The sequence below is a fragment of the Chionomys nivalis genome, chromosome 16 (genome assembly GCF_950005125.1).
Source record: "Chionomys nivalis chromosome 16, mChiNiv1.1, whole genome shotgun sequence".
Taxonomy (NCBI): Eukaryota; Metazoa; Chordata; class Mammalia; order Rodentia; family Cricetidae; genus Chionomys; species Chionomys nivalis.
Window position 1 is genome coordinate 49,193,292 of NC_080101.1, and position 16,937 is coordinate 49,210,228.

General features: G+C 40.4%; 1 protein-coding gene and 1 pseudogene across 3 annotated transcripts in view; one reads left to right on the top strand and one right to left on the bottom strand.

The window, feature by feature from the left end:
* The window catches only part of C16H8orf34 (chromosome 16 C8orf34 homolog), a 371,793-nt gene that overhangs the window by 267,038 nt on the left and 87,818 nt on the right, over nt 1-16,937 (top strand). For all 3 annotated transcript variants that reach the window (XM_057790534.1, XM_057790535.1, XM_057790536.1), the window contains one exon: nt 14,293-14,375. In XM_057790534.1, coding sequence (XP_057646517.1) covers nt 14,293-14,375 — 83 coding nt within the window. The remainder of the gene's footprint in view (nt 1-14,292; nt 14,376-16,937) is intronic.
* LOC130888231 (ribosome biogenesis protein NSA2 homolog) lies at nt 2,244-3,255 on the bottom strand (annotated as a pseudogene).

A 16,937-nucleotide genomic window follows, 5' to 3' on the forward strand; every position in this document is an offset into this window, starting at 1 on the left:
CCAGTCTAGACGGTGGCAGTTACAATTTAACATAGCAAGCAACATTTATGTTCTAGGTATGATGCCAAAAGATGAGTCACTCTGATATTCTTCTGCCTCATGAGCTTTGACTTGTCCAGCTACGCAGATATTTGGATGCGTATTGTCCTGTTTAAGAATTTTAAAAGCATTGCCGGTAGAATAAGAGTCCTTGTTCTTTCCATTACATCACTTCAAGACTAGTCATACTTCACATCTCCTAAAGCAAATCTTTTCTACCTTTTCCAACTACTTCTCAGGCTTTCACAGGATTCTGTCCAAATACCAGTAAACAAAGAAATTTAAGATTTTGTTTAAAAACTATTTCTGATTCAAGTTTGCACTCATTGTGCAGGGTTATATTAAAGACAAACTTAAAAATGCCTACTTTACTGCCCCACAACAAATGTTACCAGGAAAATGGGAAGCTCAGGGGAAATGCCCAGGAAGATTATTTACAAGAGACAAGTGTCTGCTGCCCTTTGGGCTAGGAGTGCATTGGGACTATCTCATGCAAAGGGAAGTGTGTGTAGGCTTGAATATCCCCTAGTCTCCTAGCATAGGGGCAATGTCACACGGAGCTGTACATTTGTCCCCTCGGTACAGATTTCTTATTGTGTTTCTGCCATATGTTATGAAATTTATGAGGCTTTTACTGAGTTTGGGAGCTATGCTTTACTCTGAACCAATTGTAAGGTCTTTTGTGTTTTTCTTTTATTTATTTATGTATCTATCTATGTATCTATGAATCATCTATTTATCATCTATCATCTATCTATCTTTATTAACATTTCATTTTTCACTTATATATCTCTTTTATAAAGTGCAGACCAAGCATCTATAATTTTCCATTTAATTTTATGTGACTCAGTTGGGACTTTAATGAGTACCTGTATTGGGATTTCTTGTCATTCCAGACATTTTATGCTTGTGATCTTATTTTTCATCACTGTTCACTCATCATTTGCAATTTCCTTCTTATTTTTTTATTTTTTTTTATTTATTTATTTTTATTTTTTTTAATTTTTATTCTTTTTTAATTAAAATTTCCACCTGCTCCCCGTTTCCCATTTCCCTCCCCTCCTCCCAAATATTGCCCCCTCCCCCCACTCCCCTCCCCCATCCCCACTCCTCTTCTCCTCCCCCCACACCATTCCCCCTCCCTCTCGATACTAAAGAGCAGTCCAAATTCCCTGCCCTGCTGGAAGACAAATGTCCTTCTATCTAGGTCCAGGAAGGTGAGCGCCCAAACAGGCTAAGCTCCCACAAAGCCAGTTCATGTATTAGGATCGAAACCTAGTGCCATTGTCCTTGGCTTCTCATCAGCCTTCATTGTCCGCCATGCTCAGAGATGGCTCAGAGGTTAAGAGCATTGCAGTTTCCTTCTTAAAACAGTGCAGTTTCTTAAGGCTAAGTTCTCAGGAGAAATGGAGAAGGAAAAAATATGTAGCATCTAGAGAAACCATTTCTATCTCAATGATGCAAAACTTCCATTAATAAAACTACTTCACATACTTTAGTGCTGTATAACCCAACCAAGAGCAACTCACAATGTACCAGCTATAGAGCCGTGAGAGGCAATTGTGCATGTAATTCTTATCTTCCTGAGCATTGCATGAGATTTCTTCAGTAATTTATAAACCGTGCATCCTATTTTTGTCTTCCCTGCCCCCTTTTGTCTTTTCCCCCTTTCTTAATGTTTTTTTTTCTTCTTTTAAACAGGATTTCTTTAGCTAGTCCAGGCTTATTTCCTATCTGTTATCTTTCTACTTTAACTCCCCCACACTGGTTACAGGTGTGTACCACTACACATAGCATTAAAATTTTAATGGATGCACAAAAACATAAATGCTGTACATATTTACAGGGTACCATATGATGTTCTTATATTCATACACCGCATATGATTTTGAGTTGAAGTGAAGTGAGCATATCTTTTCAAATATTTATCTTTTTTAAGTCACTGAATTTTATTAATTTGTAAACCCTTAGGCCCCAATCTAAAGAGCAACTGTAAAAGTGGGCTCTCTCTCTCTCTCTCTCTCTCTCTCTCTCTCTCTTTCTCCCTCTCTCCATTGAACAGGTACTTTTCTCAATGATTGCTTATGGGCAAGACTGTTTGGTAGTGTTAAGAAAGACCACAGTCATGGTGTTTTTCTGACGGTGTATGGTGCTTAGCAGTGCTGGGAACAGCTTGTATGAGTCAATGTCAGTACCTCACTTTTTCATCCATCATTTCGGGGGACTGGTAAATTGGGCATACTTTTCCTAATTGACCTTGCTTTCTGAGTCACAAGGCCAAACTCGCTCACATCCACGTCAATGACTCTACTTTTGGTGATTGCACCCAGAATTGTATATAATGGGGACGATATATTCTTTTTTCACACTAAGTGTTGGCAGGCAAGAGGTAGCTTTCAGCTCAGGATGTGTGATGTGATACTTTTTGAAACATAGGCGTATTGGCCTAAAGAAACTTTTATATTTAGGTGGTTTTCTCATAAAACCATCACCGAAGAAGCAGAGTTTAGTAACCATCCTCTTCCATGCCTTCATTTTTCTTTTTCCTATTCAAGTAACCTACGATATTTCTGTTTCTCCTTGGCCTTTGAACTTTGGGAAGAGGGATTTCTCAGTTTCCCACCTCCTCCGTTCGTTTAGTTAATCATGTGGGGCAGTAGTTTTGCCCCCTCTCTGTCCCTCAGATAGACAGGTACTGACCCGCGAGGAGTCTTCCCACCATTCTTCTCTTTTTCTGCTCCTGAATATCTGTTTTCACTTGTATTTTCTCAGCATGGCGCTGGTTACCACAGGGCTCAGCCTTCAGGCTAATCTTTTTCTTTTCTTTGCTCTCTTTGACTGCTGCAAGGTCCTCCCATTTTCCCCCTTTTTCTCGTGTTAATCTTAATGATATCTATAGTGCTTACATTTATATTTATGGAGTAATTAAGAATATTCATTTTGTGGCAGGATGACAGTCTTGAAGCAGCCAGCTGTATCTCCTGGATGCCAAAAATCTCTGAACTTTTGGGTCTTACTGGCTTGTCAGTCCCTTAACACAGGCCAGAACAGAAAAGCAATGTTTATTTATGTGTTTTTCACATCATTGGTCCCACTCATTGCCTATACCTTTGCCCAAGGGTGAAGGCAATCAAAACTGCAAGCCACTTCTCCACTACTTGCTTGAGCTCTGACCACCCAAGAGGCCCCTTCTTTAGTTTTATCAGAGAAAACCATGCCCATAGGGTTAGTCACCCCAGATGTCATTGGCTAAACGGATCGATCTCCCACGATAATGTCACCCTGAACTTTTAAGGTCAGGTCATAAGGTTCCCACTGGGGCAGCCTTTTCTTTTGTTGTAGTAATACATTAGTTGTACAACCTTTGGCCGAAATTTTGCAACCTGGCTGCTCCAGGTGTCTGAGAGAAACTTCTTGGTTGTTTTAGGTCCCTAATCTCCCATCCTTCTCAGTTTGACGGAACTTGGGTGGAGTTTCTGAGATTTTCTTTTAACTCTTCATTGCTATGACAAACTCCCTGAGAAGAAACACCTGAAACAGCAGAAATGTTTATTCTGGTAACAGTTTCAGACATTTCATGGGAGCATATGGCAGAGGCCTAATCATCTCGTGGCAGCCCGGAAACAAAGAGAAGAGGAAGGGTCTGGGCCTTCACACCTCTTCAGGAGCACACACCCAGTGGCCTGACTTCCTCCCTCTCTTTTCTGAAAATCTTATCACTTTCCCGTCACCTCCACAAAGAACTGTCCAGGACTTAATACATGGGCCTCCAAGGCACATTTAAGATTCAAATGACAGTAACAGGACCGTTTTCCAAAGATGGATTGAGAGCACGGCCCTGATTCCTCTTCATGGTCTCATATTTAGCAGTGTTTTCTTAATATTTAATGAAGTTTGTGATAGTGTGTGTCCCTGGGGGTATTCTCTCAATTGGTATCTGTGGTTCCAGAGAAGCCCACAAAGACTCCATCCCTCTCTAACAAAGAAAGGAGAGGGAGAGGGAGAAGAAGAATAGGAGAAGAAAGGAAGTTGGTTACAAACAAAAGAAACTGACTTCTAAGTTGCTTCCAAGAGATAATGAGAGAGGTGGTCTTCCATCCTGTGGACAGGAGAGGCAGCCCTGCCCTTCATAAGCATGAGTGAGAGGCTCTGATTAGAGGAAGCAATGGGAGAAGGGAAGAAGAAAATATGGGCAATTTTTTTCTTTTCAAAATTGTTTTGGATCAACACTCCATCTTATTTTGCAGCATGCTAAGCGTCAGCGTGTTACAGGTGTTCTGCACAGCTGCTGCTGAACTTGATGTCTGCTGACTAAGCATGTCTGTAAGTAGGGCAAGTTCATAGCATCCTGAGTACACATCTGGTCAGATTCTGAGATGGAGTGATATGATATTAGGGGATAAAACTTAGCATTCAGCTAGAAATGAATGCCTAGCTACTTAGAGGAAGAAACACATCGCTGTCCTGGCAATGCTGTTCCGACCACGGTGCAACACTAATGCCATGGCAGGGTGAGTGACAAGCTCTGCCCCTTTCAGTGCCACAACTAGATTGCATTGGGTGGCCCTGCCCTGGAGTACCTGCACTATCTGTGCATTGTTAGAAGCAGGAATTCACTGGCTCTCCTCCAAATATCCTCTGCTGTCAGTGTTTCAGTGAGTAGAACCGAGCAATGTGTATCCAGAACACCCCCCTCCCCCGCCCAGGGGATTCCAAAGACTTTGAATTTGACAACAACTGTCCCACAGTTTCAACTAAGGACCATAATGACTTACTTCTGCTCTAGGGATGATGGGGGCTAGAAACATGTCCAAGCGTCGATGAATCATTTTATGGTATGAAATACAGGTAGAAATGAAGATGAGAGAGGCTTTTGAAGAGTGTGTGCTGATTCTAGCATTCACGCTGTCTGTAGCCCACTCTGTTCAGCTGTTTTCTACTGTTGTTTCTCTAGCTCCACAACACCAGGGCATTTTGAGATTATCCTTTCTCATGATTACTTTGGGTTTTGGAAAGTTTGGAATATCACCAGGGCTGTCCCTTCTACACATAGCTATGGTGTGTCAATTACTGGCCCACATTCTGGATCTAGCTGCCAGGACAATCTGGTGTAGGATTTCCCAGGTCAAAGTCAACCCTGGTCCATGCATCATCTTCTGAATCTCATTTTGTGTTGACAGATTTATGCTTAATCTGAGGATAAGCAGAAGAGACCCAATAGCAAAGACATTTATCGTCCATGTTCATTTCTCTCAGATTCGATTTTAAAATCCCTAAGCTTCTGCCAAAAAATAATTAGCAGCCCAGATAAGAGGCAACCATAGTAACTACATGCCTGCCATCCTACATATCTGTGGGAACCATAAATTTGACTGGAGAGATACAAGGAATTTGCAGGCCCATATCTCACTTGCAAGAGATAGAACACGAAAAGGGAAGCAAGAGGAAGGGGCATGGCTTTTATCTCAACGTCATCATCAATCATTAAGTTTTAGAGGTTAATGCTCAGTGCTTTTTATGGATTTTTGAAAAAGAATTTAGTAAAATCTCTAGGGTAAATGGGACTCTTCCTTTGCTTGCTGTCCTCCTAGGGAAGGAACTTTGTCTGAAAGCAATTATGGTGTGCCTATACTATCATGAGTGAGAATGAGGCCACAGCATCCACAGATGAACTCTAGGAGGGAGATTTGAAAACCCTAAAGTGTGAAAGGGAAACCAAGCCGTGCTGGGGTTTATTTCTCGGTGATGGAGATTCAGAGCCATGACTAGGGTATAGGAATGATATTGAGAGGATCTGGATGACTGCACCCGAAGACCAAAGCCAGTACAACCAAATCACCTGCAAGCAGGGGGAAGTGCAGTAGATGAAGAAAAGCTGCAAGGTGGAGAAGCGGGTTTGGAAAATGAGTTTGGAAAAGGATGTCTAAGTGGTTTCTGAAGATCTGGAATTTGCTGACACTTCCTAGGACAGTGCTGAAGGGTTTTTGTTCTTTTTTTTTCTTTCTTGTAGAGTAGGAAACAGACCATCAAAATGCAGGATAAATCTGATAGTTACTCTGAGAGCTACAAATATAAACTCCTCTGAAAGTCTTGGATGCTATGTGGAGAACACAGAACCTGGACTCTGACTTTAGAAAACCTAGGATGTCAATGGGGCAAAGATGTAAATACACAGAGATCATGCCAGATGACAGGTCGGGGATGTAGACTAGAATTTTACCCTTGAAGAATATCAGTTGGGCTTTTTTTTTAAGGCATCAAAATTGAATGAATGGCAATAAATTTTTAAGATTTCCTTCAAAAAACAAAACAAAAGCCAGAGAAATATGCTAGAATTCCACAATGGCAAATTAACATTGCGAAAGAGAATAAAAGTAACCCTATGATCTTTGCCATGAAAGTGGCTTTGGGAATTCAAAACAGCCTTGTTTATGGAGAGAATGGTTCTCCACCTCTTTAAAGAAAGTGCTTCAAATGGTTTTAATTTGAGTCCCCTGATTTAATTGATATCTGTCGGGGAAGCCATTAGTTCATCAATGGCAGAGAAAATTCATACTGTTAAAATTAACTGTGTTAGACTGTATGTCCCATCCTGGTATTTTGGGGGTAAGATTTTGTAACTCCCCACAGCTTCGTATACTTGTACTTGTATGGTATCTTACTGTCTCTCTGTATCTTCATGTGGGTATCTTACTGTCTCTCTGTATTTCTACCAACAGATCTAAAGTGTGTATGAATAGTGTCGTTTCCCGTACTGAATTCCGATTAGTCTCCATCTGATCTCTGTTAATTTTCATATCCCAGATTGTTAGTTCTGTTGCTCAGTGCCCTCTCCCTCACTGATAGTAGCTCCCTCCTTTCTTTCAAGCCACACACTGACATACCATGTACCTGATAGACCGCTACAACTCCATGTGTTATCCAGAATCAGCCCACGCCCTCATTGCTACACAGAGGCAGGTGTACCCTCCTCCTTAGGAGTTTTCTAGCCTTTGTGTGTATCTCATAGCATCACAGGCAATGCACCCCCTGGTAACACACAGATCCAGTCATGTCACCCTGCTTCACAGCTCTACTGTGGCTTTCTTTCTTTCTTTCTTTCTTTCTTTCTTTCTTTCTTTCTTTCTTTCTTTCTTTCTTCTTTTCTTAGGGAAGAAGATGTGTTTATCTTTTTATATCTTTATCACATGAAGTTGTAGCTTGTCCAACCTGACAGCACCAGAGTTCTCTGTGACAAACACCCTCCTTTTCATACTGTCCTCCACCTGACTAAAGTCATTGGCTTGAAGATACTCAAATGTGGAATTTCTTCATACTGGAGAATCATTTTTCCAGGGATCTAGCACCTTCTGTCGCTTCATGTTTTAGTTCAAATACTATATTTGAGAGCAGCCCTCCATGTACACTCTGTATGAAGTTGTATACTCCTCCCCCATACTGGCTTAACTTTTTCTTTCTTTTATATAAACTGGATTTCTTGCTTGTCTGTTCTTCATTTCTGGTTATTCTAATCTAACCTCCACAAGGATTGGAATTACAGTTGTTTCTCATCTGTCTCCAGCTTCTGTGATAGCAAATACCCACAGAACCCTCATCCATGCTTTGCTCTTCTGTTTCTGGATTATTGTTCGAGATTTCCAGATGATCTCATTTATTCCAGCCGTTCAGTGTTGTGTCATGTTTTTGTTGTTGTTACAACTTTATCACTTTTTGGCATATCAGACTGTCAGAACCTCCCTCTATGTTAAGTCCTTCTCCTTTTTGGTTTATAGTCAATCCAGGTCTGCCATCCTTGCTCTCACTGAAGATGTCAGAAGGCTTGGTATTCTTACATCCTCCCTCCTCTTCCATCCCAATTTCTGTCTATCATGATGCTCTTACTCTTTCTTTCCTCTAGAGAGAGTATGGGGTTATCTTAATACCCTGTTCAAGTGCTGCTTGCTGTGTTAAAGCTTCCTCAGCTAGTGTATCTTCATGAGCTCCTGCTTGCATTAGAAGTGTTGGTTAAGCATTCCAATAATTATTCAGATATGACAAAGAAGCATCCGATGAATACCCTTAAGTTTGACGCTGCTTTCTTCTAGAAAGTATCCAGTAAAATTAATGACTGTGTGCAGAAAAGTTATTGTTTATCTATGCAGACCTGGAAAGTCTTCAGTCTAACTTTAAGAGCAACACTTTGCTCACTTGCATGTTCCATTTCTAGGCTGTGGTTCAACTAGATCAACACTGCCAGCGGTTTTGTTTGTCCTTTGCTGGGTTTCAAACCCAAGGTATTGACAGGCCCTCTACCACTGAACCGCATTCCCAGACAACAGAAAAGATTTAAGAAAAATACTTAAAATGTGAAATTTTATTGAATCTTTTGTGCTTTTAAAAAGGAGAAAACTAAATGGTGCAAACTACTTTCCCTATTCCCTAAGTGCTTACATGCTTCAAACTTCTTCCTCGGGACACTTAGTTCTGTGCTGCTATTGACTCTTTTGGATGTTCCTTCTGTGTTTGCCATACTGAAATGGTAAAATCCAGCCAACACATGACCCACACTATCACAACCAATTTCCTGACTGAGTTCTGACCTTTTTTTAGACCAATCCCTCTTTCTTGTTTCTATCTTTTGCAAGATCTGTGTAATTTCTCACTATATTTCTGCGATGTGTTTGTTAATTAAACATAGACACACACACACACGAGGTTTTGAGATAGGCACAATAATTTCTGTGAATACATCTGACATTGCCTTGTCCATTATGAAGACGATGTCAGTAAGCATCCCACAAAATGTGGGATACTATTTTCCAGTATTTATTATCATCAGTACTTATTCTACCTTGCTGAATCTCATTGGTTAATATAAAATTAAGGGTGATTAATTTGTTTTAAACAAATATATTTATAGACATTGTTAGCCCCATGTGTGACATTCTTAGCCTTACTTCTTGGGTGTTTTAAGGGGAGGTAACTGGATTGGTATAGAGGCAAAGTTGAGCGTCTCACCTCGGACCTGGTATTTCTTATTTCCTATTCACTACAGCAAATGGCAGTCATGTGATACTAGAGTATGTGTACATCATGGCTTAAGAGAAGTCAGTATCCAAGAGCCAGCCCTGACTGCGTGTCTGTGAGCCAATGCTTTGATCATTCAAGTACTTGCATCTCACTGAATTCCTCAGAGCTCCATGTGGGATTAATCCATCATCACATAGCTCTGCTCCTATTCTGCACATCCATGTCCTTCTTTCCTGGGTTACATAAGCTTTTATGCAGCCGCCTCTGTCTCATTCTGTGCATCAAGATGGGCCAACAAAGAATTACTTAACCCAGGATACAGGCAGGATGACATTAAGGATTTCTCAAGGGCATAGTGCTATAAATAAGTAGTCTTCAGAGAATTATTCTCTGACATCTTGATCATATCTTTCTTTACTTCCAAACTTAAATAATCACTGAAAACTATCTCAGAAATCTTCTGAGAGTCTGTAATTCACCAAACTCAGTTAACCCAAATTCCGTTAAGGTAGGTTTTAGGGACAAACTCTTTTCCAGAACTAACAAACACAGACTTCTTATAAACAACTAGACAGTGTAGCACAGTTGTCCTAAGGAGCAGCATAGATGCTGAGATTTCCAGAAGAAAGGCTTTTGTAAAGGGGAGAAATCAGAATGAAAAAGCCAGACATAGGTCACACGATGAAAGAGGAGAAGGTAAAGCTGCCAGAGAGAACAACACAGTGTCGGAGGACTCACAAAAAAAGAACTTTGAAAAAGGGAAAGCAGTTTTGGGTTATAGTTTACAAAACCCTCGGGAGGAGATCCAAGACGATGGATTTGCAGGCACAAGCAAGGATTGTTCAATTGAGGGATTCTCATAATGTGCTGAGGAAACCATAACTCGTCTTGCAGGAGACAAGAAGCCAATACAAATGGGAGCTCTTAAACCCTTTTGAGTCAAAGATTATTTTAAGAAGACACTAGAATTATGGTCCCTCTCTCTTTCTGTCTCTATTTTTCTGAGGAAAGAGGTCATAAACACTTAAAACTCCTCATTTTCTTCATTGTAATTTATTGTGAATCCCCTAAAACCTTTCCATGGAACCACTGAAAATGCGGATAGTATGGTTCCCCTGCTGAAATATTACATTGTGCAGAGCCAAAAACTTCCTAGTGTGAGCAATTATCCCGGGATGATTGAGACCAAACTAAAGTGCATTGAAGGGAAACTGTGAAAGCAAAGGTATTGAATGAAGAATATTTTAGGAGCTTGACTCCAAGTACAATACATAGGAAAGAAACAACAGCAACATGTGTTAGGCAATGTGAGAGTAGAGTGTGTGTGTGTGTGTGTGTGTGTGTGTTCATCAGTCTATAGCTGAAAGAGAAGTAAGCTTGCTCACATTCTGTAGGAAGTGATAGTGGAAATGTTCAAAATGAATAACAAGGGCAGGATGGAGGTAGATAAAAACACATTGAAGAAAAAAAGAGACATGAGACAGTGGCGCCCCATCACCAGCCCAATTGATAGATTCCTCCTTTGTGAGTTGGAAAACAAACAATGAAGATGATTGTGGATCTTGTGTGTGAGGGAGAAATGAAGGTCTTTATTCTAGATGAAATCATTTTTCTGAGTGATACAGAAGTATTGTTTTTGGAAAGTCCTTGGAAAAAAAATGGAAGGAAGACAACCAAGAAGCTTAACTTTAGAGTAGGAAACCATCGCTTTGCACTCCCGAGCAGTAGAGAGTCTTAGCGTCATCAGTGTTGTTCAGTTTCACAGAAACGCCAAAGCACAGATGAGCGGGAGTGGAGTCATCTTGGTGGCAGCAGGGAACTGCATGAGAGGGAACCGAGGACACACGAACTCCAACTGAGGAGGGAAAAATGACAATAAGGAAAACAGAATAGCTAACAGGGACATACAACTAAAGTCAGTCCAGGAAAAAAAAAATGTTATCAGCAATGGCATTATGAAAAAGCACAAAGGCCAGAAGTATTTCCAAGGAACATGGATTCAGATATTTCTAACAGCAAATGTCGGTGAGACTCACGTCATTGGTTTAGGGATGATGAAGCAAAGAAAGTTCTCCAGATCTGAGGAAGTCAAGGGACCTTGAGATTATCCCGTATGCATCCCCATGAATACTCAAATACTCCAGATATTAGAATTATAAGGTTTGAAGAAGGAAATGGAAGCCCCTTGAGTAGTCTTTATCTCCAGAGAGCAGAAAGGTTTATCCGCACAGTCTTGAGTAGCCTGAGGTTGAGGGACCAGGCAGTTTTCTTTGCAGAGGAGAAATGTAGTTAACACCACTTTCCTCACCGTGCTCATGCTAAGCACACGCTCTCATTGAACGCCACCTCCTTCTCCAGCAGAAGAGCTTCCATGTGACAAGGGGCGTGGAGGCATCCCGCACAGGGGTCAAAAGTATAGAGAAGTTTCTTTAATATGAAAGAGCGGCTTTAGAAGGCAAAGAGTAAGGGCCTGGAAAGTCTTGTGGTAAAAAGTAAAATAAAAACAGTTCGACGTTTTCAAGGCTGTATTTTCCCGGACTTATCCCCACAATTCTTGTTTGTGCGGCAGCTCCTAACCTCTGACAACAGTAGCGCTGTGTGGCTTGCAGCCTGGGGAATATTGGCAGAGCAGTCAGGCAGATCACTCCCCAGGGGAAAGGTGCCAAGTCACAGTGAATGGCTTCTCAGGCATCTGGAGGGCAGTGCTTGGACAGAGATGAGCTAGCTTCGAGGACGTCCGATTTGCTGGGATGTATTCGTGGCTATTTGTCTGTTCAGCTCAGCTACACCAAGGACTCTGAAATCCAAGACAATTAGAGTTGCCTTTGATCCTTGCAACATGTGGTTCATCACTGGTCAAATTAATAAATACCAAGTAAGCATTTACCTCTCCTGACTCATCAGATGAGTAAAAAAAATTTAACAACAAAAAATTTCTATTTATTTTTATTTTATTTTTGGTTTTCAGTTGCTCAGACAGGTTTTTTTCAGGCTGGTATTGAACTGGGGATCCTTTGTCTTTGCTTCCTGTGTGCTGGGATTACAGGCTCACATATATTTGCTGGGACACCAGCTGGGCATAGATTATATGTCTTAATTCTTTTCCTCTTTGTTGGTAATTTAATTTCCTTTTACATTTTAACCTTCTTGTTAATTACACAAGTATGTTGAAACATTTGTGAATATTTTTAAACGTGAATTTTTAATTTTTTTAAAAAATTATGTGTCTAGGTGTGTGTATGTGCGCATATGTCGGTATAGGATTCCCTGGATCTGTAGCTACAGGCATTTGTTAGTCACTCAATGTATGTTCTCAGAACCCAAACCCGGGTTATCTGCAAGAGCAGTAAGCATTCACAACCACTGAGGTATCTCTCTAGCCCCTTGTGAATTTTTAATAATGAGTATATTTACACCTTTAAATATGCAATGTGCCTTTACACTTTTTTAAAAAATAATTTTGGTTGAATAGTCATGGAAAAGTGAGCTCAAAAACCAATATTTGATATTATGGGTTATCAAAAATATTTTTCCTAATTTTTTTACACAAATTGTAAGAGGGAAAGTAGTGAGGAAGGTTTGAGGGAAAGTATAGTTCATTAATTATTTTAAAACATGAATTTTTTGAGGTAAAACTTATTGAGGTATAAAAGCTGGTGGAAAAAAAATGTGCTATGGGGAACTTCTTCTTGGCAAGCCTTAAATTTTATTTATTTGTGGGTGTGGGTTTTCACATGCCATGGCACACATGTTGAGGATCAGAGGACAACTTGCAAGAGTAATTTACCTGCTTTTACTATGTAGGTCTGAGGGATCAAACCTTGGCGATCAGTCATGGCAAGAAGTGCCTTTTTACCTGATGATCACCCTAGTTAACTTCCACAAAAAATAAACATGGTTATATAAATAAAAGGCTGTTATGCAGTATGTGATATGGCATATCTGTAATATATATGCAATAATGTGATATGTGACATATAGAGAAATGTACACAAATCAATATTATAAAAAGGTGAGCATAATTTACAAATATTTATAATTTTCAAAATGATAAAGAGAACAAGATATTGTGAATTTACCATGGTATACAAATTCATAGGTATTTCTGAGAATTTTAGCACTGGAGCCAAGTATAGTCATGAATTATACTTTTATTTTTAGCAAAAATAAATGTTACATGCCATGTATTTATTAGTATTTCCCTAGGAAAGCATTTGCCCTGCATACAATAAACGTGAAGACATTGGGAGAAACTTCTGGGCTCAGGAATGTTTCAAAGTCTCCTTCAACGTTTACAGAACTGTGCTTTTTTAGGGGAGAATTCTGTGACATATTGCTGATACCCACCTTGTTCTGAGAACACAGCGTCTGAGTGCTTCATAAACAGAGTTGAATTTGATCTTGCTAGATATCATTTCTCTGTATAGACATAAGGATACATCAGCTGGGAGATACCCCTCTGAAAAGGACCTCCCCGGTCTTCCTCCTCTGAGGATCCCTAGTGCCTTCGCCAGCACTGGGCTGTTGTGCACAGCAGGATCCTTTTTCCCCGTCCCTGACAAATGGGAGCCTGGCCTTTCTACTCGCACTGGTTGATGTGGAGGAGAAAGTGTGTGTGTATGTTTGTGTGTGTTTCTGTGTGTGTAAAACCTCTGTGCAATGAAAAAAACTCTCTCATGGGTACAGGACCCTGAAGTCATCTGCACACAAGGCTTCGGACTTACTTTCCTTCTTCTTAACAGATTTTGTGGTTTAGTGAAAATATTTGTTGTAAATGTTTCTCTGCTAAGGCTAAGACGTGAAGGCTCTAGATGCCCGAGTCTAACACAGTGGTTCTCAACCTTCCCAATGCTGCCATCCTTTAATACAGTTCTTCATGTTATGGTGACCCTCAACCATAAAACTATTTCATTGCTACTTCATGATTGTAATTTTGCTAATGATTTAAATTACAGTGTAAATATCTGGTATGCAGGCTATCTGATATGTGACCCCTGAGAAAGGGGTTACCACCCACAGGTCGAGAACAACAGGTCTAGCATAACTGTATATCTAAGAACAGATAGAAAATCTTTTCTTACAGGTTAGAAAAAGCAACAACTTGGGGTTAAGAGGAATTTAGTGAAACTTTATGCTTGCTTTGAAGAATCATGTTTAATTTCAGAGTCTAGAGGTCTGGCATACACTTCTTAGCTCGCCATTTAGCCAGGTTGCCGTTTCCAATGATGCTTTTTAACTGTTTAGGCTTCAAGGCGACAATCTGATGGAAAGGACAGATGATACTCTACTACTTCATTCTCCAGAGGAGATGATCCCAGATTCACTGGGTAAGTTTTAAATCCAAATGTGTTTATTGAAGCTTTATTAACCCTTATCATTTTCAAAAGTGTCTTTCCCAAATTGTCACCTGTACATCCTGCCCAGCTGGGCTCAGAGGGGCAAATGAAGAAAGGAATCCGGAAGTGTGCATTCTGAAGAGACAGCTATATGTTGGCTACTGTCAAAACTGTGCCCCTAATTCTACCCATTTAGAATGTCGTTTATCCCTGTTGGCTCTATAGAAGGTGAAAGGACATTGTGAGTTCCTTGAAAATTGGCATGTCTCATGTTCCCATTCTCATGGTATTGGTCTAGTTAATATTCTTGGAGAAAAACAGCAACACCTTACTGAAGATAACACACAAATTCTCTCTCATGTGCTAAATTGGTGTTAACACTAAATATTACTTGTTTCAGCCGGGCGCTGGTGGCGCACACCTTTAATCCCAGCACTCGGGAGGCAGAGGCAGGTGGATCTCTGTGAGTTTGAGGCCAGCCTGGTCAACAAGAGCTAGTTCCAGGACAGGAACCAAAAAGCTACGGAGAAACCCTGTCTCGAAAAAAAAAATTACTTGTTTCTTCTCTAACACAGACTTCACTTTTCCTGAAGAAGTCTGATCTGTGCCTTTCTCCTCCTTGCTCACTATAAAATACCGTCCTTTCCTCTCACTGTACTGTGTCCTAGCTTGATTTCCTGTGGCTATGATAAAATACCATGACCAGAAGCAGTGTGGGGAAGAGAGTGTTTATTGCAGTTTACAGATTACAGTCTATCATCTAAGGAAGCCAGGCCAAGTGTCCAAGGCATGAACCTGGAGGCAGTACTGAAGGAGAGACCAGAAGGAAGGAATGCTGTTCAATTGCTTGCTCTTTGCTGCTTGCACAGTTATATTTCTTATATAGCCCAGGCCCACCTGCCTCAGCATGGTATCATCTGCAGTGGGCTGTGCCCTCCTTGATCAATTATTAATCAAGAAACTATTCCACAGACATGCACAAAGGTGGAGGCAATTCCTCCGTTCAGAGTCCCTCTTTGTAGGTGTCGTAGTTTGGTATATGCTGCTGTCGTAAGTCTCTGACCAAAGCTACTTTATCTCAGCTTACACTTCCAAGTCACAGTCCACCATCCAGGGAAGCAGAGACCATGGATAGATACTTCTTACTGGCTTACTTCCCATAGCCTGCTCTGCTCAACCAGGACCATATGCCCAGGAGCAGCACCCCAGAGGTGAACTGGGCCCTCCCCTATCAGTCACTAACAAAGAAAATGCTCTACAGACTAATCTGATGGAAACAATTGCTCTGCTGAGATTCCCTCTTCCTAGGTGACTCTAGTTTGTATTGAGTTGACAAAAGCTAACCAGTTATGCCTAGGTTTTGGGTCAAGTTGACAATCTATTGACAGCTAGCACCACAGATGTTTACTTTATTGTCTTTCAAAATTAATAGTGTTGATTCCATACCCATTTCTATAGGATGCAATGCAAACTCTATCACTTAGCCTATGAAGCTGAAAGTAAAGCACTTCAAAACGCTTGCAGGGCAAATGGTACATGTAGTATTTCTCCAGTCTTCACTGTCTGTATTCTAGCTGGACACATCCCATGGAATCAGTATCATTAGAGAAATCACAATAGGAAAATATTTTCCTTATGCCTGAATGGACAATGTCCTAAAGCTGACACAAAAGTTTATAACCACTAGAGATTCAATGAATCAATGGTGCACTATGCATTCCAAAAGCTAGAGAGAGGGCTTTGAATGATGTTTACAACAAACAAATGAAATAATGAATGCTTATAAACATAAATATTTTTAATTTTATACTTGCATTTCACAAATACTTCCTGAAACAAAACATTCTGAGGTACTCCACTAATCCGTACACTTTTCATGTTATAATTTATCATTTTAATTAATGTAACTTGAATTAAGATTGAGGTTAAAGAGCGAAAGCTTCAACTATAGGAAATCAGGAGCCATGGAGCTGAAGGGATTGCTTAGCAGGGAAATTGCTTGTTGCCTATATATGAGAGCTGAGTTCAGATCCTTGCCACCAATATATGCACACTGGGCAGAGTAGCACACACCTGTAAACCCACCTGTAAACATCTGTGCTGGTGGAACAGAGAGAGAAGTATCCCAGAGACTTGCTGATCAGCCAGTCCTGATAATCAGTGAGCTCCAGAAACAGGGGGAGACCCTGTCTTCAACAAAAGTCAGATGGGAAATCAAAGAAGAGGACTCTAGCTTCTCTCTGGCCTTTGGAAACATCCGCTTAGTGCATATACCTGCATGCATACTCCATACATGTTAACACACATGCCATATACACACAGCTTTTAAAAAGAAAATTAAGAACTACTTGTCAAAAATACTGAGGGAAAAAAGCCACAAAATGAGAAAAGTTATCTGCAGTATAGTTTTTATTGACCAACGATGAGTGTTCAAATATGAAGATCATCTATAATTTATTAAGGTCAACAAATTCACTGAAAATCATCAACAGATTGAATAAACATGTCATAGAAGAGAAAATGCAAATGTCAAGTAAATGAAATATGCCCCCA